The following is a 23,442-nucleotide window of genomic DNA, read 5'->3' as shown; positions in this document are numbered from 1 at the left end:
AAAACCCCGAGAAGCACTCATTTCTAGGCTCTGAGGCCGGGACGGGCGGAGCAGCACAAAAGGCGCGGAGCGGCGACCCGAGTTCGGTCCCGGGCACCGCCGCCGCCGCCGCCACCAACCGCCTGGTGCATCTTGGGAAGGGCTCCCGCCTGGGCCGCGACGCGCGGCCACCCCGGCGGCTCCGTCCCCCCGGACCTCTCCCAGGGCTCACTCAGGGCCAGGGCAGGGGGACGAGCACGGCCGGTCCGCGTCCGGCCCGAGCGCCGCGGGTTCCAGGAAGCCTCCGCACGGCTCCTCCACCTCGGGGGTCTTTGTTCCTGGAGGCGTCCCCCGCCCCACTGCTCCCGCTGGAAAACCTGTTTTGCAGAGTATCATCGGCATGTCCTACTTGGAGATGTCCGGTCTTGAGGCGCGCTCGGGTGGGGCGTTAATAGAAACAGTGAGGGTACCCCTAAGTTTAGATATGGGAGGAAAGAGAAGGAAATGCATCGGACGCACCTCCTCCCATTATAGCTCGGAGGCGGGCGGCTCCCTCCCGCGCGGGCAGCTCGCGCGGGCTCCGCAGGGCGCGCTAGCGGCGGGGCGGGGTGGGCGGGCCCGGGCCGCACGTGGTGGGACTGTTCTTCCCGCTGGGCCAGGCCCCCGCAGAGCCGCCGCTCTGGTGGAGAAGGGGGAAGGCCACCCTCGGCCCTGCTCTGGAGAGGTGTTTGACCCTTGGAGGCCCCGGAATTGGAGACTGGGAGGAGAGGAAGGGAGGGTGCGGCAGGGCGTGAGCGTTTCCTGCGCGACGACTACAGGGTGGGAAGCCGCCAGGCAGGGGCAGGGAGGCGGGCTGCAGAGTGAGCCACCCACCACGAGGGTAGCCGGGTCAGCGGAGCAGGGAGCGGGAAAACGGGGTTGATACATACCTCGGCCGGCGGGCTGGAGCAAAGTGCAAGATAGGCATCCTGGAGCATGGCTGCCCTGGTGTGCCACAGCCGTCCCTGGTGGTCCCAGGGGCCCGACGGGTGGCGCGCGGGGACACACGTGGCCGGACGCTCGCCGGGCTGTGTTTACATTCTGCAGCCGCTCCACGTTGTGCTGCAGTCCTCGCCTCCCATTGGCCAGCTCGCCAGCCGAAGCTGCGCTCCTCCCGCAGGGGCGGGCCCTTTTGGTCCCCTCGTCTCTTAGGAAAGAACTGGGTTCCTTCAGGCCTTGGCGGGACAGCCAGGGTGCGCCGCAGGATGTCCACTTCCTGGCCACTCTTTGCTCCCCCGAGCCGCCACCACTTGGCCGTACGCCGTGTCTGAGCCGCGGCCTGACACCCCCGCGATCCGGGACTTGAGGGCGGGAGGGGACAGGAACGTACTGGCGGGAGATGCGGGAGCCGGGCGGCGGGGAGCCGGGACGCGGAGGAGGAGCCTCTAAGACTGCCTCCCGCCGCCGGGCCGCGCAGGCAGGTGAAGCGGAGCGCAGGTGAACGCGGACTGAGGGCCTGGGCGAGTGGGTGCTGCAGCCCCTTGGGGGTGGGCCGGAGCCGACTGAGGGCAGGGCGCGGGACGCGGGCCCGGGGGGCGGGCGCCGGCGGGCGCGCGGGGGAGGGGAGCGCGCTGTCCGGAGGTGTCAGGCTGAGGCGCATGCGTGCGGGGCGGGCCTGGCCCGGCCTATATATTGGGTTGGCGCCGGCGCCAGCTGAGCGCCGAGCGGTAGCAGGTCTGGCGGTGAGGAGGTGCTGGGTGCAGGGCGGGATGCGGGAGGAAAGAAAGCCCCCTGGGCCGATGATCCCGCGGGCGGGAGCCTCGGGGAGGAAAAATGGGAAGGCTGAGAACGAGGCGGTCGGGGTATGGGTCCCCGCGCTCCGCTTCTGTCAGGACTCTTGGCAGGGGGCTGGGGAAGCGGTGGGGGATGGAGGGATGCCCCGAAGTGGAAGGCCACGGAAAAGCCCCTCATTCTAGGGGCTTCTCTCTTCCACTTCCATTTGGGGGCTATCTCTCGGGAAAGAGCATGGGGGTCTGGGTCCCCTTCAGGGGGAGAGAAGTTCCCCGACCAGCCCAGTTTTCCCCCTTTTTAACTCCCTTTCCTTCACTCCCACCCCTCGATCTGGGGTCTGGGTCCCGGTGCCCCTTCAAGCGACAGGCAGGGCCCTGTGGGGCCGGGAAGGAGGGAAAGGAGACTGAAGGACGTGACACAAGTTCCCTCCGCCCTCTGCTTCCCCGCCACCGCCGCTCTCCAAATTGGCGCGGAACCGGCTTCTCCACAGCCTTTCGCCTCCACAACCCCCTCTCCCCGCGGCTCGTCCCGGATGGGAGAGGGGAATTGGGGGCACTGCCCAAACCCCATTCGGGGTGTGCGGGGGCAGGATGGAGGACGCAAAAAAAAAAAAAAAAACCCTTTGGGGGAGATCTGTCTCCCTGAGTGTTCTGGGTGCTTAAGGTGCTTTGTAAATTTTTGAAGACACTTGCACCCCGGCTGTATATTGGCTGTACATTCAGTTGGGGAAATGCAGGCACGTGTCCAAAATTAATACCATGAGATAACTAAACCAGTGAAGACAGCACGGTAAACTGGCTCAGGCCATCTCCTGAGGGACTTGGCTGTAACCTCTGAATCAGCGTCTAACTGGCACTTGGAGAATACAGATGACAATGTATTTGACTCGGGTTTTTCCTCTCCCCTCTAGAGGTTTCATACACCTGAAAGAAGAGAATGTCAAGACGCAGGTAATGTTGTCTTGGAGATATGTTTCAAAGTTAGCTGCTGCGTTCGAAACTCGTGACTTATTAAACTTCCTTTTAAAAAATTTATTATAGTAGCCGTTTACAAGCGAAACAGCAGCCCCAGCCCAACCAGACGGATTCCCCGCAAGAAGCCCAGATAATTCAGGCCAAGAAGAGAAAAACAGCCCAGGTGAGTTAAGGGAAGAGGAGAGAGGAAATTCCGTGCTGGGGCCTTAGTTTAACAGTGGTCTTTTCTATTTTCCAGGATGTCAAAAAAAGGAAAGAGGAGGTCACCAAGAAACACCAGTATGAGATTAGGGTAATGCATAACCGGCTCAGTGGATTTGAGGGGAACAAATGCAGGACGAATAAGAATAGGATTGTGCTATTGCTTTGCAATAGAAAGATTTCTCTGACACTTAATGCCCCTAGAGGTCAGCAGGCAGGCGCTTATCATACTTTAGGTGGCTTGTATGTGCCTGAATCCTACTACAGCTGCGGAGTAAGTTTGCCTTGAAGCAGCTGGTTCCTCTTTGTAAAGCCCTCCCTCTTGGAGCTGCCTGGCGCACCAAGGCCCGCCTAATCTGTCCAGTGTACTGCTCTTTGTTCCCTCTCTGACTACAGTGCAGGGTCCTAATAGCCGCTCCTTGGGGAATAAATAGGATCTTGATTCACTGACAGACTGGCACCCAGCCCTCTGCTACCTATTCTTTCCTATGTGTTATACAGAAAACATTTTGGTTCTCTTTGAAAGCAGCATTGATTGGGGAAAGGGTCCTTTAAGTATTTAAGTAATTGATTACACTTGATTCCATTTTTAAGGTTTTACCTTCAAGTATTCTAAAGTATCAGAGCAGACTTAACTGGAAAAAAACCTTTTTATAAAACAAGGTGCCCTTGCTACTGCTGCTAAATACAGACGGAGAATTTCAATTTTATAATCTTGAAAGTGATTAGTATTTGACTAAAGATGCATTTTGTCATTCCCCCCTCCTCCAATACTTAATATCTTGTATTTTCAGAATTTTTTTGTCTAAAACATCTTGTTACTCTTTATCAAGACTGATATGAGCTATACAGCTTATTTATAAAATATGAATGTCAAATTAACTAGATTGTCAGCAATGTTAGCTAACAATGGTGTTTGGGGAAAACTGTAGACTGTTTAGAAATATTAGCTTCCATTTATGAAAGATCCAAGACAAAAGCTGGTTTCCTATTGCATGAATAGGCAGTCGTCTTTTCTTCTTTTTCATGACAGAATTGCTGGCCACCTGTATTATCTGGGGGTATCAGTCCTTGCATTATCATTGAAACACCCCACAAGGAAATAGGAACAAGTGACTTCTCCAGATTTACAAATTACAGATTTAAAAATCTTTTTATTAATCCTTCACCTTTGCCTGACTTAAGGTAAGAAAAACTCCAGTAATTTAATATGAAAGATTAAAATTGTACTAATATATGCTGCTACTTTGAGTTATTTTTGCCTTCATAGGAAAACTTGTAAAAAAAATTGCTCTTTACTAATATTCAAGCATATATTTTATCTCAGAGTAGTGCTATCTGCAAATGATATGGGTATTTAAAACATTGGTTCTATAAAGTTATTTTCGTTTGCTTGCTGAGTATAGTAAGCCTTATCAGAAGAACTGAATCAGCTTTTTGATGGAGTTTAAATAATTTATCTAAATTGTTAAGGTGGAAGCATTTTAACATGTACAGCATTTTCATTTGACATGTCAACCCTGTTTCTTACCAAGCTTAATAATGTCTATATGTAATTTTTTTTTTAGTAAATGCATATGACTAAGAAGTACAGCTTATACAAAACGTAGTAATTTTTATTTGGCTTTAATAAGCAAATTAATGGGCTCGGACATTTAAACTCAGCAACCCTCCCCTTCACCATACTCTGTCCCACCTTACCCCCACTGTAGGTGATTCTACTATTGATGATCTATTTGGAGATGATGGAGACTTGTCTATACTGGGATCATATGCTTTAAATACTTGCCTCTTTAGCATTGCTCTTGAGAAAACATGGTTATCTTAAACAGGAACCTTTATAAATGATAAATAAATGGGGACTAGAAAGCACTCTTGAAATCTATCAATTTAGATTATCATAGTCTAAGTTCTTGCTGTATAATTTCAGGCTTCTCCTTTTTCATGCTAAAGAAATGGTTTCTAAAAATTAAGGTAATTTTTTCCTACGTTACTTTAAGAGCTTCTCCTTCCAACTTCTAATTCAAAGTTAGATTTCAGTGTCTGGAAGCTGAGTTTATTCTATGTAAAACAGATAGTTTGTGTATTATGTAGATCACACAATTGAATTACTCCTTTATTCCCCTTTTCATAGCTGGGGATGTTCAACGGATGTTTGGCTAAACATGTTAAAAAAAGAGACCAGATACGTTCATGATAAACATTTTGAAGTTCTGCATTCCGACCTGGAGCCCCAGATGAGGTCAATACTTCTAGACTGGCTTTTAGAGGTATGTTCCACTAACACACATTTCCTTTGTATGATGGAAAAATACTTAGATGTAAATGTACTTTCCACGTGTCCTCAGGGAATATTATATATTGCCAGCAGTCATCTTTTGGGGGGTATTTAGTGTAGTTGATGGTACCAAAATGAAAAATGATCTAAGAATAAAATCATGAGGACACAGCCACTACATTTCATACAACCCAAACCCAAGTCAGAGTTCCTGCTATCTGTGGATACTGCTGAGTTCCAGGCACTGTTCTAGGTGCTGAGGATACTCAAGATGAACAGGATATACAGTTGATGAGGTTCTGAATTCTGCTATGGAAAGTGAAGAACCAACACTAGGTTTCAGTGCCCTCAGAAGTCCTTTTCACCATCACCAAAATCAAACTATGATTTGGAATCCCGATTTCTATGTCCTAAACAGTAAGGAGGCTTTGACTGTCCAGAAGCCCTAAGCCCTCTAGGCTCCATGTAGCTTCCCTTTATCATATACCTCTATTCCTTTCAGAAATACACTGTACCATTAATCTAAAGCAATAATAGTGATCCTGAAGTCCCTAAAGTTCTGTGCTAGAATTTTCTGTTTAGGCGCATTCCCTTTCTTTGCATAATCTAAATGCGTCTCTAAAATTATTATCGAGGAAATTACTTGTGTCGATGACAAAGTGATTTTCTTCCAACCCTTGGATATTTGCTCTCTAGTTTCCCTGTCTTTAAGACAGAGATGATGCATTCTAAGAGAGAGACTCGACTCTAGGCTTTTTGGTGCAGTAACACAGCAGAGTAGATCTCAAGCTATCAGAATTTTTTTTTTTTCTTTTAAAGATTTTCTTTTTTTTTCCTTTTTCTTCCAAAGCCCCCCGGTACACAGTCGTGTATTTTTAGTTGTGGGTCCTTCCAGTTGTGGCATGCGGGACGCCGCCTCAGCATGGCCTGATGAGCAGCACCATGTCCGCACCCAGGATTCGAACTGGCAAAACCCTGGGCCCCAGAAGCAGAGTGCGCGAACTTAACCACTCGGCCACAGGGCCGGCCCCTCAGAAATTTTTAAGGCTACAAAACATTTTCCTTTTGAGTCAGGTCATCTTATTCCTTATTCTGACTAGAAAGGAAAATTATTTTTCAATTATGTGGGTACAAGAAGCTACTTGGGTTTTGACTTTTTCTGAGTGTCTAGTGATCTGGGAAGCAACTTAAGCATGATTATGTTAGTTTTAGTTTTTTTTTCCTTTTTATGTTATACTGATTTTTATCCAGTGGTTGTCTATCAAATTTATTCCTATTTTCCCTTAAATATGATTGTAGATGCAAAATCGTATCGAATATAATATAAAAGCAAATCCAGTAGAGCATTAAACTCTACTTTGTCATAGTGTATTCTTTCAGTCTAGGAATGCAAAGATAGTTCAACATTTGAAAATCTATTTATTATTTTAATACTTTAAAGGATGAAAATCATAAAGTCTCAATAGATGTGAAAGACATTTTTTGAAATTCAGTATCCATTCCTGACTTTAAAATATGTAGTAAACTTAGGAATAGGAGATTTACTTAACACATTGTTTATTAGAAACTCATCTATCTATCCCTGTGTTTCCTCAACTTTAAAATGGAAATAACGGTCTCTACATCATGGAGTTATTTTGAGAATTAAAACCTTTTCCTATAGTAAGTGTGGAAATGACAGATACTATTTATTATTAATAATGCCAGTGAAACATTTGGGGAATTCCTATCACAGTCAGAAACAAGGGATAAGATAAAGATTTTGTCTGTCACCAATGTTATTCATTCAGTTTTCTTCTGTAATTTTTAGCCAATACAGTAAAACATGAAAAATAAATGAGATAAAAATACTGAAAGGAATACAGTTGTCATTTTGTAGTTAAATGTCTACCTAGAACAATGAAGAGAATCAATCAGCTGGAACTTTGTATTAGGATTAATAAGAATATAAACTAACCATGAAAATTTGCCCATTTATCAGCAATAAATAATTAGGTAATAGAAAAAAGTTCTCAATCATAGTCAGCAAGAGTGTAAATTTATCTTGGAATAAATACATTAAGTCCATGTGAAAAAACTATACAACTAATAAAAGTAAATGAGGACAGTAATAGATTGTTTATCAGTACATGTTAATCCCCCCCCCCCCATCTTAGCTTTGGTATCCTAAAAAGCAAAGTTGGGCTTCAAATATTCTAAAGTCTAAGAGATAACTTTATAATTTGGAGAAATTTATGGAATAATAGTTAAATATTGGATTCTTCTCTAGGTATGTGAAGTATACACACTTCATAGGGAAACGTTTTATCTTGCACAAGACTTTTTTGATAGATTTATGTTGACACAAAAGGATATAAATAAAAACATGCTTCAACTCATTGGAATTACCTCATTATTCATTGCCTCCAAACTTGAGGTAAGTTCTCAAAGTTTATCCATAGATACATTTACCCTACATCAACATATTAATCCCAGAGAATACTACTACTTTTGATATTAACTCCTTAGGAAAGATGAGTGGGTTTTTCCAATTCATTTTCTGAACATTATGATTTAAATGGAAGGATAAATATCATAGTTCCCTTCGTAGTATCTAAGTCTCTAGTTTAGATTCTGGAATTCATTTCTAGATGGAATGTTCCATGGCTCATTCTGCCAAACAAAATATACCAATGCTGTTTCTATATACATAATTATGGTACTTGGATTCAATAGAATGGTCTTTGAAAACTAATCAATCAAATCAAATGAAATAAATACTATGTTGGATTAGAATAATGGTCTAATATCCAGACTAATATTTCTGTGTCTGATGGAGGTGGCAGGATAGAAGGCAACTTTTTTCTGGAGATTCTTCTTCACACAATCTCAACCTACTTTTCTTAAACAATATATTATGGATATCATTAATACCCTCATCTTAAATTTTTGAAGCCTGTATTGTTTTGAAGGTAGGAGGAGGACTGTGAATCATGCATTAATTTCCTTAAGCGTATTTTTCTTTCTTCCAGATTTGTTATTTGAACTTCACAGGCTATCCCCAAATTCTGCCAAATTTGGTGACTAAGTTTGTTTTCAGTCTGTCCTTACCTGAAATCATACCGTGTTTCAGGTATCTTTCTAGACTGAAATCTTGATCTTCTAGTCTGTTCTCATCTGTGCAGGCCTCTCTTCTACTCCTTTGATCATTCTAGTTGTTCTTCTCTAGACTCTTCAGACAGACCTGTCGTCAGCCACACTGCACAAAGTACTTTTTGATTAACTATAATTTTATACTCGGGTAAAGAAAATGTCTTTGGTTTCTAGACCTTATTTGTTGACTGTCTTGCTTTGGTCTGACCAATATACTAGGCAATCTTAAAACAAGTTTGGCTTTTTGTTTTTTAACTGAAATGACTCCTTAAAATACTCTAGTTGTTTATTAACCAAAATTCAAGATCAATTCTATGAAAATAAGTCTCAATCAATATAGTTAGCTAATTTAGATACCTAGATATGAAAAATATCTTTAAACATAAGGTTCCTTTGGCTATCATAGAATTATTTTACTAACATTTATATAGCCATGTGCTACAAAACGACGTTTTGGTCAACAACGGACTACATATACAACGGTGGTGCCATAAGATTATCACCATATAGCCTAGGTGTGTAGTTGGCTGTACCATCTAGGTTTGTGTAAGTACTCTATGACATCCACACAATGATGAAATCACCTAAAAATGCATCCCTCAGAACATGTCCTCGTTGTGAAGCTGTTCTTAAAAATGTAGCCTGTATGTAGTTTGTCTATAATTTTTTTTCATCTCAGTCTCAGCTGTGCTTAATATTAATTTAAAAAATCCATTTTAAAGGAAATCTATGCTCCTAAGCTCCAAGAGTTTGCTTATGTCACTGATGGTGCTTGCAGTGAAGAGGATATCTTAAGGATGGAACTCATTATATTAAAGGTAATAATAGTTATATCTTTATTATTTCTAGTTGCAATTTAGTAACTTAGTAGTTATTACTGACTCTCATAGACTACAATGTAAGTAGTCAAAACTGAGGTTTTAGTATTAGGATCCAGTTCTAAGAGGTTAATGCATCAAAATATTAACAATGGTATGGATGGGAGGGGAATTTACTTGTAGACTATTTTTCTGTATCTTTCAAGTTTCCTATATTGAGAATATATTACTTTCTTAAAACTGATTAAGGACACTTTCAAAATATATAGGTAGTTAGCATAGGATGTGTATATAAATGAATTCCAAGAATGATTCTCAAATCTTAGTTCTGATTTTCTCCTTCTTCCAACAGATAGGGAATGATTTCACTGCCTTTTTTATTCTTTCTATATGCAAAGAAAAGGGCTATTAATAGAAGGCTATTAATCAGGCCTTGAATGAGAAATTAAAGGGTGAATGTTAGCTACTAGAAAGTATGTTACTAAATTTGGACATCATAGGTTTACAAGAAAACACCAACAATATAACTTTCATTTACAAATTATCTGTAAACTATACATTATGAATTAAATTATGTTTTCAAACTATAAACATTCAGATTGATAGCTCTGCTGGAATGGGATCTTGCTGGCATGTTGATATTGTTCTAATAACAAAGTTATCCAGATTCAAACTGGAAGTGTAGTATAAGGAGGATGTAAAGAGAAGATGGAATTGTCTAGGCAGTCCTACAGGCATTAAGACTCTGCTCTCTCATTGTTTTAGACTTCTTATAAATGGTAAAGTCCCAGAGCTTCATGGAGGGAAAGATATATAAATTAGGATATGTCTTTTTGGTGGGGGGGGGGGGGGCGCGTGAGGAAGATTCGCCTTGAGCTAACATCTGTGCCCATCTTCCTCTATTTTTTTTATGTGGGATGCCTCCACAGCATGGCTGATGAGTGGAACAGGTCTGTGCCCAGGATCCCAACCCACACCACAGAAACAGAGTGTGCAGAACTTTAACCACTTGGCCCTGGGGCTGGCCCCAGATTTGTGTTTTTTTAACTTTCACATTTTGACCAGAAGCCAGTGGAGATTACGTAAAGAAAAATTATAGAATCATCTCTTGGAAGATCTGAATGGAATTAGCTGTGGAGTCATTGAATACAATTAAAAGGGCAGTTTCAATAAAGTAGAGAACAGATTTGGAAGACCATGGGCTACAAGAAATTAGAACAGTAGGAATGAATAACAGGCTCAATGAACTTTGTAAATAAAAACAACTAGAGAACAATAAAGGGGTCTATATCAGTAATAGACTGTAAAACACAAGCAGCTTTAGATTGTATCTAGAAATATTTTTAATAAAAATAAAAGGGGTCAGAATAATAAAACTCCTAGGAAGAAATAAGCCTATAGCAGAGAAAGTTTCTTAAATCACTATTTAAGAAAGTACCTATATAATGTGGTGTATATATACTTACATTTATTAACAGGCATTTTAATTTAATCAACAGGCTTTAAAATGGGAACTTTGTCCTGTAACAATCATCTCCTGGCTAAATCTCTTCCTCCAAGTCGATGCTCTTAAAGATGCTCCTAAAGTTCTTCTACCTCAGTATTCTCAGGAAAAGTTCATTCAAATAGCTCAGGTTTGACATTTTTATTGAATATATGCTAATGTTAACAACAGGTTTTGTTTAGTGTATTTATAATCTTAAATAGGCTATATGACAGCATATTGAATTAAATTCACTCAATTGACTAGAACAAAACTTCCAATGCATAAAATTCTATCCCTAATATTTATGTTGCTTAATAATTCTAGAAAAGTTTTTAAACTTTGAGTTTAACTATGAGTACTTTTCAGCTTTAGGAGTCCAAAATAGAAATACCTCTTTTTGATATAAAATGGGAAAGGTATTTTTCAGCCAGTTGTCTTTAGGCTTCACAATGGTATGATTATCTTACTCTTAAATTTGAATACACAAGGTAGCTATTTTACATGTTAGAATTAAAATCACCTTATTTAGTTATAACATTTCTTAAAAAGTTCAAGTGAAACTTCCCTATGCCAGCTTATAACAAATATTCTAACAAAGTAGCTAACTAAAAGATGAGGGTACCAGTCTTTCCTGCCTACTTCTTACAAGAAATATCTTAAGGCTGCTGTAACTGTCATATATAAGTGAAGAAAATCTACATTTTTACTCTATGTAGGATGTGAAAATCTTACATATGGAATTGAAGGAATTGAGGTACTTTGAAGTAGGTTTTAAGTAACCTAAGTTGAAATTTAACTTGTGTTTTAAATCTAGTAAACATATTATGAACCCTAAAACTAGATAACCAGTAAATATACTGGACTCGGTTCATTTTGTAAAACTTCCTAATGAAGGCTTAATAATTTTTTCCGTCAGAATTCCCAGCATCACAGTTTATCATAAGTAGCTATATCCTTTTGATAGAGAGGGCAGACCTTTGATAAGCTGATAAACAATAAAGAAACAGTTTCTAGGGGTATATAATAGTAATTCATTTCCAACTCTTCTACTCATGTTTACCTTCGGGACCAATGGGGGCAAACATAAATTGTTTTATTCCACTAGACAGGTATCACCTCAGGCCTCTGAAATCTAGCCCTTTTACACCATTCCACTGCTCCTTGTTCAGCTCTTTTACTGCCTGGATTATACTGCCTTTTAACTAATCTCAGTATTTAGAAGCAAGTTCCCTTCTTGTGTATCTGCTTCACCACTGTCTGAGGGAATCATTCTTTTTTTTCGTTTTTTTTTAGATTGGCAACAGTGGTTAGCTCAGGTGCCAATCTTCTTATTTATTTTTTCTTCTTCTCCCCAAAGCCCCCCAGTACATAGTTGTATATTCTAGTTGTGAGTGCCTCTGGTTGTGCTATGTGGGATTCCACCTCAGCACCGCCTGATAGCAGTGCCATGTCAGCGCCCAGGATCCGAACTGGCAAAACCCTGGGCCGCCAAAGCGGAGCGCACGAACTTAACCAGTCGGCCATGGCACCAGCCCCCGATCATTCTTAAAATGTAACTTTCATGATTTAAAATCTTCCAGTAATTTCATGGGGCCGGCCCGGTGGCACAGCGGTTAAGTGTGCACGTTCCACTTCTCGGCGGCCCCGGGTTCAGCGTTTCGGATCCCGGGTGTGGACATGGCACCACTTGGCAAAAAGCCATGCTGTGGTAGGCATCTCACATATAAAGTAGAGGAAGATGGGCATGGATGTTAGCTCAGGGCCTGTCTTCCTCAGCAAAAAGAGGAGGATTGGCAGTAGTAAGCTCAGGGCTAATCTTCCTAATAAAAAAATAAATAAAAAATAAATAAATAAAATCTTCCAGTAATTTCAATAAAGTTGTGACTTCTTAAAGATCCTTTATGATCTAATCTAGGCCATCCATCTCCAGCTACCCTCTTTTCTTTTAAAATAAAGAATGAAGGAAAAGTACTCCATGCTTATTTCTTACTTTTTACTTTAGGTGTTCTGAACTACCTGAGTTCCAAGTGAAAGTGATACTTTCACATTTATCTTTTTAAATGCTGTTTCCTATACCTAGAACATTCTCTACCTCCCAATCTTCCTGGCTGCCTTGTCTTTTAAGATTCATCTAAGCAGCAGATGTCTTCCTCATTCTGGATTAGGTGCCCTTCCTACTAGTACACATCATACTGCATCATAACAATCCTTCACTTGTCTGTTCCCTTCCTAACCTACAATCCCAAAACTCGGCTTCCTTCAAGGGTGGTGGCTGATTCATCTTTGGATCCTTGTAAGTTGTAGCAATTCTTGGCATATGGTCCCACATCATAAATACTCTAAAATGTTAGCTGATATTTAGTAGCAACATTTAGTACTTATCTTTTTCCTCCTAAATACATGTACTTTTGCTTTTTCCTTTATTAGCTTTTAGATCTGTGTATTCTAGCCATTGATTCATTAGAGTTCCAGTACAGAATACTGGCTGCTGCTGCCTTGTGCCATTTTACCTCTATCGAAGTGGTTAAGAAAGCCTCAGGTAAGATACTTTGTTATCTTCTTACCTGTTCACAACTTTTAAAGGGACTATTAATTTATGAACTTCAGCAACCTGCTTATGCAGGAATTTAAAATTTTAATAGAAAAAACTTAGTTTAGTGATTACCTTCTCTTCTGTTAGAAGTACTTTCTAATCCTCAATGTATATCCACAAACAAAAAAAATAAGGGAGAATGAAATTTAAATCCATTTGAAGTTAGTCAACATGATTATAGCTCTGCTTTAAGAGTTCTCTGGGTTTTGACAGTTTCAATTTCATATGTAGAAGGTACTGATTAAGAAGCTTTAAGTCTTTTTCTCCCTCAAAATAGTCACATTATAAACATAGGTCGAGAGTGATAATCTGTTCTGACTTGCTAATCTTGCTGACTTTGGTTTCTTTTTAAATGAATTTTAAAAGAACTATCTTTAAATTTGGAAACAGGAGTAAATACATTAGGCATATGTTAGATAAGTTTCTGATGTAACCTTCACATTTAACTTCTCTCTCTGTAGGTTTGGAATGGGACAACATTTCAGAATGTGTAGACTGGATGGTGCCTTTTGTCAGTGTAGTAAAAAGTACGAGTCCAGTGAAGCTGAAGATTTTTAAGAAGATTTCCATGGAAGACGGACACAATATCCAGACCCATACAAATTATCTGGCTATGTTGGTATGTTTCTTGTGGGTTTTTTTGGTCTTACTGAAACTGATAGTAAAGGATACTATGGAATAATACTTCAGACAGTTACATAAGATGGTAAGGAGAAAGTAAGTTCTAATGGGCACACTGATTTAAAAATGTAGAAAAGTTAATAAACTCAAAGCAAGATTTGTGAAGTGTCTCAAGATCAATGCCAGAAGTCCAGATAAGAGTTTTAAAAAATACAATTATAGGCAGTTCAAAGTATTGAACCTCTAGAATATGACTAGTCACAGTTGCAAAGACAATAAAGATACCATTCTATTAGGCCTAAGTAGTCTCAGATTAATACCCAAAAGTCTGGTCTGACTTTGTTTTACTGTATCAATGCTTTATCTTACCTGTTAATCTCTGCATGATTTCTTCACATGTATAGGATGAAGTAAATTATGTAAACACCTTCAGAAAGGGGGGACAGGTGTCACCAGTGTGCAATGGAGGCATTATGACACCACCGAAGAGCACTGAAAAGCCACCAGGAAAACACTAAAGAAGTTAACTAAGCAAACAAGTTGAAAGTGACCAAGTATTGGATAGAATTTCATAGAACTGAACTAAAGTTTTACAGGAAAATAGTGCTATGACTGTCCTAGCCAATTCAGAAGTTTCACTGCCATTCTTTGATTTTAAAAAAACCACTTAAAATTGGCACTAAGGAAGAAATCTGTTTAAAGAAACAGGAGGACTTGTTTACAGAGATGACTTCATTCCCAGGGTGACTGAATAGAAGCCAGCCACGATTTATGCCATGACAATTTTTTTGATCTAGTGTTACTATGTTTATCTTGATAAACTAGGAATTTTATCATTGGAGTTTTGGACTAGATAAATGCTACCTTAAAGGGTACATTAAATGATACAGTACTTTAAATCCTAGTTTTTAGATTCTCAAAATTCACACACTCTTAACTAGTGCAATTTGGTTCTTGAAAATAAAATTTAAACTTGTTTACAAAGTTTTAGTTTTGTATTAAGGTGACTAATTTATCTACAGCTGCTGTAGCAAGCTATTATAAAACTTGAACTTTTACAAATGGTGAACTTTAATCTGTTTTTAAACTAGTTTATTTGCCTTGCCATAATATTTTTAACCATCAAGGCTTTGATGAACATGGTGTTTAAACTGTGCTCTATACAGTGGGAATACCAAAGAAATTACAAACAAGATAAATGCTGTGGCTCCCACCTGGGACTCTGACATATAGTTTGCTTTATAACAACTTTTTTGTACATCACAATTTGGGTGAAAAACTTAAGTACCCTCTCAAACTATTTATATGAGAAAGTCACTTTATTACTCTTAAGATATCCCTAAGGATTTTTTTTTTAATTTAGTGTGACTAAGGCTTTATTTATGTTTGTAAAACTGTTAAGGTTCTTTTTAAATTCCTACGTTATGAGTTAAGGACAGTGTCAAAGTGATAAAGCTTAACACTTGACCTAAACTTCTAAATTTCTATTTTCTTAAGGCAGAAAAGTATTAAATGTATACTGACTCTTAGAAATCTATTTATAAAAAAAAAAACTTGACAAGAACTTGCTGTATATAGACTAGCTACTTCTACATAAATATTTTAAATTAGCTTTTTAAAAAAAATTTCAGCCTCAAATGTGGATTTAATTAGAAAACAAATTATTCTGTTACTGGACATGTGAATCTGTTCTTCCTTTGAAGAAATTATAAATTTAAGCTATTGTTATGGTGTGAAGGCTTCTGTATAGTTTTTGTTTTTAAACTAATGTTTCAGAATTTTGTCTGAAAAGAAAACACCACTAAATGTGTACATATGTATTATATAAACTTAATCCTGTTTATTTTTAGCCCATTGTTTAAAAGTTAAAAAATTAACTAACTGCTTAAAAGTAAAGTTTTGCCATTGCTTGGAGAAACTTTTTTTTCCTTCTCTGTGCTGCCAGCTGTAACACTTCTTCTGGGTTGCTTGCGTTCAATTCTGTCTGGCCGATAGCTTTGATCTTCCAAAACAAAAAAGTGATGTTATTTAGAGGTGTAGTCAAAAATAAAGGCTTGCTAGTATAGATATGACTATCTACATGCTAACAATGATACAGTTAGTTTAATGATTAACTGAACCTCTAATTATAAATGCTGAGAGGTGTGGAATAAATTAACATAAAGACTAACTAACACCACTCCTAAGGAAAAGATCAATTGCTGAACCAGTTTATGAAATTATCTTCAGTAACATTAAGTAAATTCCAGTAAATAAATTCTACATTATAATTTGACACATGACACATTGTTATAGTTAAGGCTCCTACAAAACAGTTTGAAAAATCCAAATTCATTTTTCAGTGCTTCACTTTTTTAATGTGCAAAAATAGCCAGTTGCTCAGCTCTGTATCATCATATAGTGACTCACTTCTTTCATGATTAGAAAGAAATACCTCAGCCTACTAAAAATCCATAGTAGTATTTTGCCCTGGAGTGTTTTGTGAGAGCATATTTTAGGACCTTAGAATTATCTTTAGATTGAAAAAAAAAAAATTAAAAAAAGAACTTCTTTAAAAACAAAGACTACTCTGGTATGTAACTTCAAGGGACATAAGACTTCAAAAACTGATCGTCAGGTTAGGGGAGTAATAGGAATTGCTGAATGATGCCATTTCAGCATAAGTGAATCCAAGTGGAAAGACCTGGTAGTGGGGTATAAATAGTTATTTCAAACCTAGCTATAGAAGTCCAAGGTATAAGACAGAAGTTGTAAGGTGCCAGATATTTGAGAGAAATGATACACCCTATGTGAGTAGTAGTCAAAAGTATGAGTGGATGAGATGATCTTGGGAGAATGTTGGGCAACCAGAAAATAAACCAAGGACTAACTTATTGTGAAAACCAAGTTTTAAGGGGTAGACAGAGGGAGATACCCACAAAGAAAAGGCAGAACAGGGGCTGGCCCCGTGGCCGAGTGGTTAAGTTCGCGCACTCCGCTGCAGGCGGCCCAGTGTTTCGTCGGTTCGAATCCTGGGTGCGGACATGGCACTGCTCGTCAGACCACGCTGAGGCAGCGTCCCACATGCCACAACTAGAGGAACCCACAACGAAGAATACACAACTATGTACCGGGGGGCTTTGGGGAGAAAAAGGAAAAAATAAAATCTTTAAAAAAAAAGAAAAGGCAGAACAGTAAGGGAAAATAATTGAGTAAAAATGATGTCAGGGAAGCTAAAGGAATAAAGAATTTCAGTAAGGAAGGAGATATAAGCAACAGGATAAGAACTGAAAAGCATCCACTGGCCTTGGCATTTAGTGACCCATCAGAGAACAGGTTAGGAGTGGTGATGGCAGATGTCACTGCATTGGGTCGAAGAGCTTCAAAAAACTAGGTAGAGAAGGGATGAGAAGGTGGTAGAAGCAGTCAAGAAAAGTTTTTGTTAAGAATAAAGTAGTTTATATGCTATGGGAGAGGTTGACAATATAGGAGAGGAGATAACTAATTAAAAGGTCTGAGGGACAGAATCAAAAGCACACAAACTTGCCTTCAAGGAATAGCAAGCATAACCTTTTATTGACTAAAGGAGTGGGCTTAACAATGAGTGCAGCTGTAGATTATATTAACGGTGGAAAGCAGGGACTTGGACCCAATTTGAAGCTGGCACTCACAGGGCCACAATTCCCAAGACTAATAAGTTCCATGAGAATAGGAGCTGGTCAGTCTTCGTTCTGGTCTATTCTAACCATAGGCAAGGAAGATGAAAATGGAAAAGGGAGAGAGGACGGTAGGCATAACAAGGGGAAAGTCTAAAACAGTCCCTGAAAAGAATGTAGACCACTGACTACTGGCAGGTAAAATACGACATGAGGGGCTGGCCAAGGTTGGAGACCAGGGTTTGGTAGTGGCACGAGTTTATACGGTTGTAGGATTTTCTCCGACAGGACTCAGTGGCTCAGGAAAACAAATTTTTTAACTGATTCAGGGTTGGGACTTTTCCAGGTGAGGTGAAGGACAAAAAAGCAAAGATGCTAAAAATATTGATCAGAGTAGTTTCAACAGTCAACCATAGATAGCAGAAGTTCCCAAATCTGGTTTGTCATCAGAACTAGCTGGGAAACTTAAAAATTGGATTCCAGGGCCTCATTTCAGACTGGCTGAATCAGTATCTCTGGGAGTGCACTGACTAGTATTTGCTGCATTTGAGGTAAGTGGAGCAGGAAGCAAAGTTGCAGAGAGGCTGACAGACTGGGGAAAAACTGGTCATGAACTCAAACATCTCACTGATCACAAAGAACATGGGAGCTAGGAAGTAAGAGAGGTATAGTTTACTGGCAGAGATCTTATGTAGAACAATTCTGACTGACAGTGAGGCATGGCTATGGGGAGGGGTGGCTGACGCAGAGTAAAGGTGATAATGGAACCTGTAAAGCTAGGGGTCTTGGAAAAGTTGATCACATTTTTTGATGCATGTAGAGGAATAACCAGGAGGGTGGGTAAATGAGCTAGTAGAGAGGTAGGCAGTCTCCTTGGTATAAGCTTCTAAGGAGAAAGGATTTAAAAAATGATACAAAGGTTTGGAAATAGCATCAAGGACCTGGGAAAATGTCAGTATTGCCTTCCAGCCCTGGATAAATTGGAAATGGAAGAATGAGTAGCCTCCAATCAAGTGGCGCTGGCTTCATGTTCTTTTTCGTTTTGTTAAAAAGATGCTGTCATCATTGTTTCCTCTAAATAATGGCTGTACAATTTAGTCCAAGTATAAAGCTTTACATGACACTTCATAAACAGCATACAGGCAATACTTCATTTTATTGCACTCTGCTTTATTGTGCATCACAGATACTGTGTTTTTCGCAAATTGAAGGTTTGTGGCAACCCTGCATCAAGCAAGTCTATTGGCGCCAATTTTCCCAATAACATTCACTCGCTTCACGTCTCTATGTCACATTTTGGTAATTCTCACAATATTTCTAACCTTTTCATTATTACCATATTTGTTATAGTGATCTGTGATCAGTGATTTTAGTTACTCTATTGTAGTTGTTTTGGGGTGCCACAAACCACAACCATGAGGTGGCAAACTCAATCGATAAATGTTGTGTCTGTGCTGACTGCTCCAGTGATTGGCTGTTCCCCTGGCTCTCTCCTCCTCCTCAGGCCCCCCTACTCACTGAGACAAAACAATATTAAAATTAGGCCAGTCAATAACCCTACAATGGCCTCTATGTCTTCAAGTGAAAGGAAGAATTGCACGTCTCTCACTAAAGCTAGAAATGATTAAAGCTTAGTGAGGAAGACGTGTTGAAAGCTGACAGGCTGAAAGTTAGGCCTCTTGTGCCAAACAGTTAGCCAAGTTGTGAATGCAAAGGAAAAGTTCTTGAAGGAGACTAAAAGTGCTACTCCAGTGAACACACGAACAAGAAAGCAAAAGAGCCTTATTGCTGATATGGAGAAAGTTTCAGTGGTCTGGATAGAAAATCAAACCGGCCACCACATACCCTTAAGCCAAAGCCTAATCCAGAGCAAGGCCTTAACTCTCTTCAACTCTACAAAGGCTGAGAGAGGTGAGGCAGCTGCAGAAGAAAAGTTTGAAGCTAGCAGGGATGGTTGCTTCATGCGGTTTAAGGAAAGAAGCCATCTCCACAACATAAAAGTACAGGGTGAAGCAGCAAGAGCTGGTATAGAAGCTGCAGCAAGTTACCCAGAAGATCTAGCTAAGACTATTAGTGTGGCTACACTGAACAACAGATTTTCAATGTAGACAAAACAGCCTTATACAGGAAGAAGGTTCCATCCAGGACTTTCATAGGTAGAGAGGAGAAGTCAATGCCTGGCTTCAAAGCTCCAAAGGACGGGCTGAATCTCTTGTTAGGGGGTAATGCATCTGGTGACAAAATTTTAAGTTGAAGCCAGTGCTCATTCACCATTTCAAAAATCCTACGTTCCTTAAGAATAAGCTAAATCTACTCTGCCTGTGCTCTATAAATGGAACAACAAAGGCTAGATGATAACACATCTATTTACAATATGGTTTACTGAATATTTTAAACCCACTGTTGAGACCTACTGCTCAGAAAAAAAGATTCCTTTCAAAATATTACCGCGCATTGACAATGCACCTGAGCTCTGACGGAGCTCACGAGCCCGTCACCCAAGAGCTCTGACGGAGATGTATAACAAGACTACTGTCATTTTCATGACTGCTAACACAACATCCATTCTGCAGCTCATGGATCCAGGAGTAATTTTAACTTTCAGGTCTTTACTATTTAAGAAATACATTTTGTAAGGCTACAGCTGCCATAGATAGTGATTCCTCTGATGGATCTGGGCAAAGTCAATGGAAAACCTTCTGAAAGGATTCACCATTCTAGATGCCATTAAGAATATTCGTGATTCATGGGAAAAGGTCAAAGTATCAACATTAACAGGAGTTTGGAAGAAGTTGATTCCAACCCTCATGGATGACTGAGGGGTTCAAGATGTCAGTGGAGGAAGTAACTACAGATGTGGTGGAAACAGCAAGAGAACTAGAGTTAGAACCTAAGGATGTGACTGAATTACTGCAATCTCAGGATAAAACTCTGATGGTTGAGGAGCTGCTTCTTATGAATGAGCAAACAAAGTGGTTTCCTGAGATGGAATCTACTCCTGCTGAAGATGCTGTGAAGATTGTTGAAATGACAACCAAAGACTTAGAATATTACATAAACTTAGTTGATAAAACATTGGCAGGGTTTGAGAGGACTAACGTCTATTCTGAAAGAAGTTCTACCATGAGTAAAATGCTATCAGATAGCATTGCATGTTACAGAGAAATCATTTGTGAAAGGAAGAGTCAATCAATGCTTTAATTGTTGAAGTCAATCAAAATTCAGTGTTGCCTTATATTAAGAAATTGCCAAAGCCACCCTAACCTTCAGTAACCACCCCCCTGATCAGTCAGCAGCCTTCAACATCAAGGCAAGACCCTCCACCAGCAAAAGATTATGACTTGCTGAATGCTCAGATGATAGTTAGCACTTTTTAGCAATAAAGCATTTTTAAATTAAGGTATGTACATTGTTTTTTAGACATAATGTTACTGTACTGTTAACAGACTACACTATAGTGTAAACATAACTTTTATATGCACTGGGAAACCAAAAAATTCATGTAACTTGCTCTACTGCGACATCTGCTTTACTGAGGTGGTCTGGAACTGAATCTACAATTATTTCCAAGGTGTGCCTGTATACTTTTAACATGAGTGAAAGAGCAAAGAAAAAAATATCTATGGTGATAATGATGCAACAAATTTAGGCAAGTAAAAATGGCCATAAAATTTATAGTGTTTTAGCTTATAAATCAAATTTAAATAAATGATTCATCTATTCAGTAGCTACAGAGTATCTATTATGTGCCAGGCACCATTCTAGGTATAAGCTATGACAAAACCAAGTCCCTACTCACATAGGGAAATAGCCAATAAATAAGTAAATATATAGTATGTCAGATGTAGAGAAGTGCTATGGAGAAAAATTTTAAAAGAGAAATGAGAATAAGAGTATTGGAAGGAAAATGAGGAGAGACACTATTATTTTATAAGATAGGAAAGAATGATTACTAAGAAGGTGACATTTAAGGAGAGACCTGAGGGACATTAGAGAATATTCCTGGAAGAGAAAATTTCAAAGGCCCTTCAGTAGTGAATGTTCTGAGCACGTTCAAAGAACAGTAGAGGTATGGGTGTAGCAGGAGTTAGCAAGGAGGAAAGTCGGATAGCAACCCAGAGGTCATATGCGGCCTTGTAAGCCATGGTAAAGACTTTGACGTTGTGTGAGGTGGGAAACAACTTAAAGGTTTGGAGCAGAGATGACATGATCTAACATTTTAATGTAAACAAACTAGATGTAAAAGCTCCTATTATCAAAATAGCATCTTTTAAGAAGTAAATACTGATAACCAAATTCTGGCAGTAACTAGGCACAGAAAATCTTTTTTGTGTTGGTCCAAATCTTAACAGTGGTTTAATATTAGAGAAATTAAATATATCACCGAAGAAAGGCATAAGGTAACTTACCGCAATTTGTCTTTTGTCTGTTTCTCCTCTTTTATGATGAAGATCTGAGTGCAGCAGTTAAGATTAATAAATCTGATACTATTAAATACCACGATAGAATCTGAACTATTTTCCAGTTTTGATTTAGAAAATACACAATATTAAATACTTCCTTCATTTATAGAAATGAACTGTTCTAATATCATGTATGTAGATGAAAGGATACAAGTCAAGTATTCCAAAATGGTAACATCCCATATGTAGTCATAGTAGGAGTCCATAGCATCATGACTGAAAAATTGAATTGTTACTTCCTCTTTCTTAAGCAGAAAAATTTTAACTTCATTTTATTTTAAAAATCATTCATACCTGTTTTGTTCCTGCAGTGATTTAAAAGCCGTTTTGTAGTCAATTTCTCTGAGGAACTGACATAAAATTGCCACCTACATAAACAAAGACAGATTTGAAAATGGTTTCATGTAACTAGTGTCAACAATGATTCTCCTGGTTTTGAAGGGGTAATTTTTAATAATTCTTATATCAAGAATATATTATTTAAGAGGACTTGCAGATCATGCTGAGTGGATCAGCTCCTATTTACAGATTTGCTCCAATTTTAATTACGAAAGACTTTACACAAGTGTCCATCTGCCCAATATTTTCTTCATCAGTGACCTAACTCATAAATTTTTAGAGCTTTATTTGAGTAAGAAGCTGGCAAAAAGCCTGGTCAGAAAATTGAAGGGAATAAAAAGCTGCCAAAAAAAAGTGTCATGACATTCAAGGACATACAGAACATGCAATTCAACCTTTCACAGCTGGCCAGTACAGAAGCTCATTTTGGCAAAATTTACACTGCCAGTCTGCTTAACATAGAAAGCAGATCCATTTCAATCAGGTTTGTAGGTCTTAATGCTGATCTCTCTAAAAAATATTTTTAATTTTTTTTAACTAATGTAATTCACATATCATAATATTCACCCTTTTAGAGTGCACAATTCAAGGATGTTTAGTTTACTCAGAAAGTTGTACAACCATCTCCACTATCTAATTCCAAAACATTTTCCTCCTCTTCCCACCCCCCACAAAAACTGTACACATTAGCAGTTACTCTCCATTGCTTCTCCCCCCAGTCTCTGGCCCTAATCTACACTCTGACTCTAGACTCTATAGAGTTGCCCATTCTGGACATTTCATGTGAACAGAATCATACAAGGCTTTTTGTATCTGGCTTTTTCCACTCAACAAAATACTTCCAAGATTCATCTTGTAGCATGCATCAGTACCTCATTCCTTTTTTATGGCTGAATAATATTGCATTGTAGGGATATACCAAATTTTGTTTATCCATTCATCAGCTGATGAACATTTGGGTTGTTTCCACTATTTGGCTATTATGAATAATGATGTATGAACATTCATGGACAAACTTTTCTATGGACATGTTTCAATTTTCTTGGTTATATACCTAGGAGGAACTGCTGAGTCATATGGTAATTCTATGTTTAACTTTTTGAGAAGCTGCCAAACTGTTTTCCAAAGAGGTTGCCCCATTTTATATAGGGTT

General features: G+C 39.5%; 2 protein-coding genes across 14 annotated transcripts in view; one reads left to right on the top strand and one right to left on the bottom strand.

The window, feature by feature from the left end:
- The first annotated feature begins 1,134 nt into the window (after nt 1-1,134).
- Nucleotides 1,135-14,842, top strand: CCNE2 (cyclin E2). 11 transcript variants are annotated; one of them, XM_070631760.1, is made up of 12 exons: nt 1,135-1,455; nt 2,660-2,699; nt 2,790-2,886; nt 2,962-3,015; nt 3,958-4,109; nt 5,059-5,194; nt 7,472-7,618; nt 9,057-9,152; nt 10,652-10,786; nt 13,066-13,177; nt 13,693-13,850; nt 14,257-14,842. In XM_070631760.1, the coding sequence occupies exons 2-12, from the start codon at nt 2,686-2,688 to the stop codon at nt 14,368-14,370; spliced, it is 1,215 nt and encodes a 404-aa protein (XP_070487861.1). In that variant the 5' UTR covers nt 1,135-1,455; nt 2,660-2,685; the 3' UTR covers nt 14,371-14,842. The 11 variants fall into 11 exon arrangements, with proteins under 11 accessions (XP_070487861.1, XP_070487867.1, XP_070487863.1 ...); XM_070631762.1 differs by having other exon boundaries at nt 1,411-1,455; nt 2,793-2,886; XM_070631761.1 differs by lacking the exon at nt 1,135-1,455 and adding an exon at nt 1,617-1,700 and having other exon boundaries at nt 2,793-2,886.
- An 828-nt stretch (nt 14,843-15,670) lies between these two features.
- Nucleotides 15,671-23,442, bottom strand: part of INTS8 (integrator complex subunit 8) — a 66,336-nt gene continuing 58,564 nt past the window's right edge. For all 3 annotated transcript variants that reach the window (XM_008508614.2, XM_008508615.2, XM_070631758.1), the window contains exons 24-27: nt 22,245-22,318; nt 22,102-22,166; nt 21,897-21,940; nt 15,671-15,854 (exon numbers count right to left, since the gene is read on the bottom strand). In XM_008508614.2, coding sequence (XP_008506836.2) covers nt 15,738-15,854; nt 21,897-21,940; nt 22,102-22,166; nt 22,245-22,318 — 300 coding nt within the window. In that variant the 3' untranslated portion in view covers nt 15,671-15,737. The remainder of the gene's footprint in view (nt 15,855-21,896; nt 21,941-22,101; nt 22,167-22,244; nt 22,319-23,442) is intronic.

This window comes from Equus przewalskii, chromosome 8 (assembly GCF_037783145.1).
Source record: "Equus przewalskii isolate Varuska chromosome 8, EquPr2, whole genome shotgun sequence".
NCBI lineage: Eukaryota > Metazoa > Chordata > Mammalia > Perissodactyla > Equidae > Equus > Equus przewalskii.
This window is presented reverse-complemented; position numbering and strand designations above follow the sequence as displayed.

Bases quoted from the DNA above. Each gene is read 5' to 3' on its own strand.
- CCNE2 (XM_070631760.1), top strand. The intron at 5,195-7,471 runs GTATGTTCCACT...ATTCTTCTCTAG, and splicing joins TTCTAGACTGGCTTTTAGAG to GTATGTGAAGTATACACACT. The intron at 9,153-10,651 runs GTAATAATAGTT...TTTAATCAACAG, and splicing joins TGGAACTCATTATATTAAAG to GCTTTAAAATGGGAACTTTG.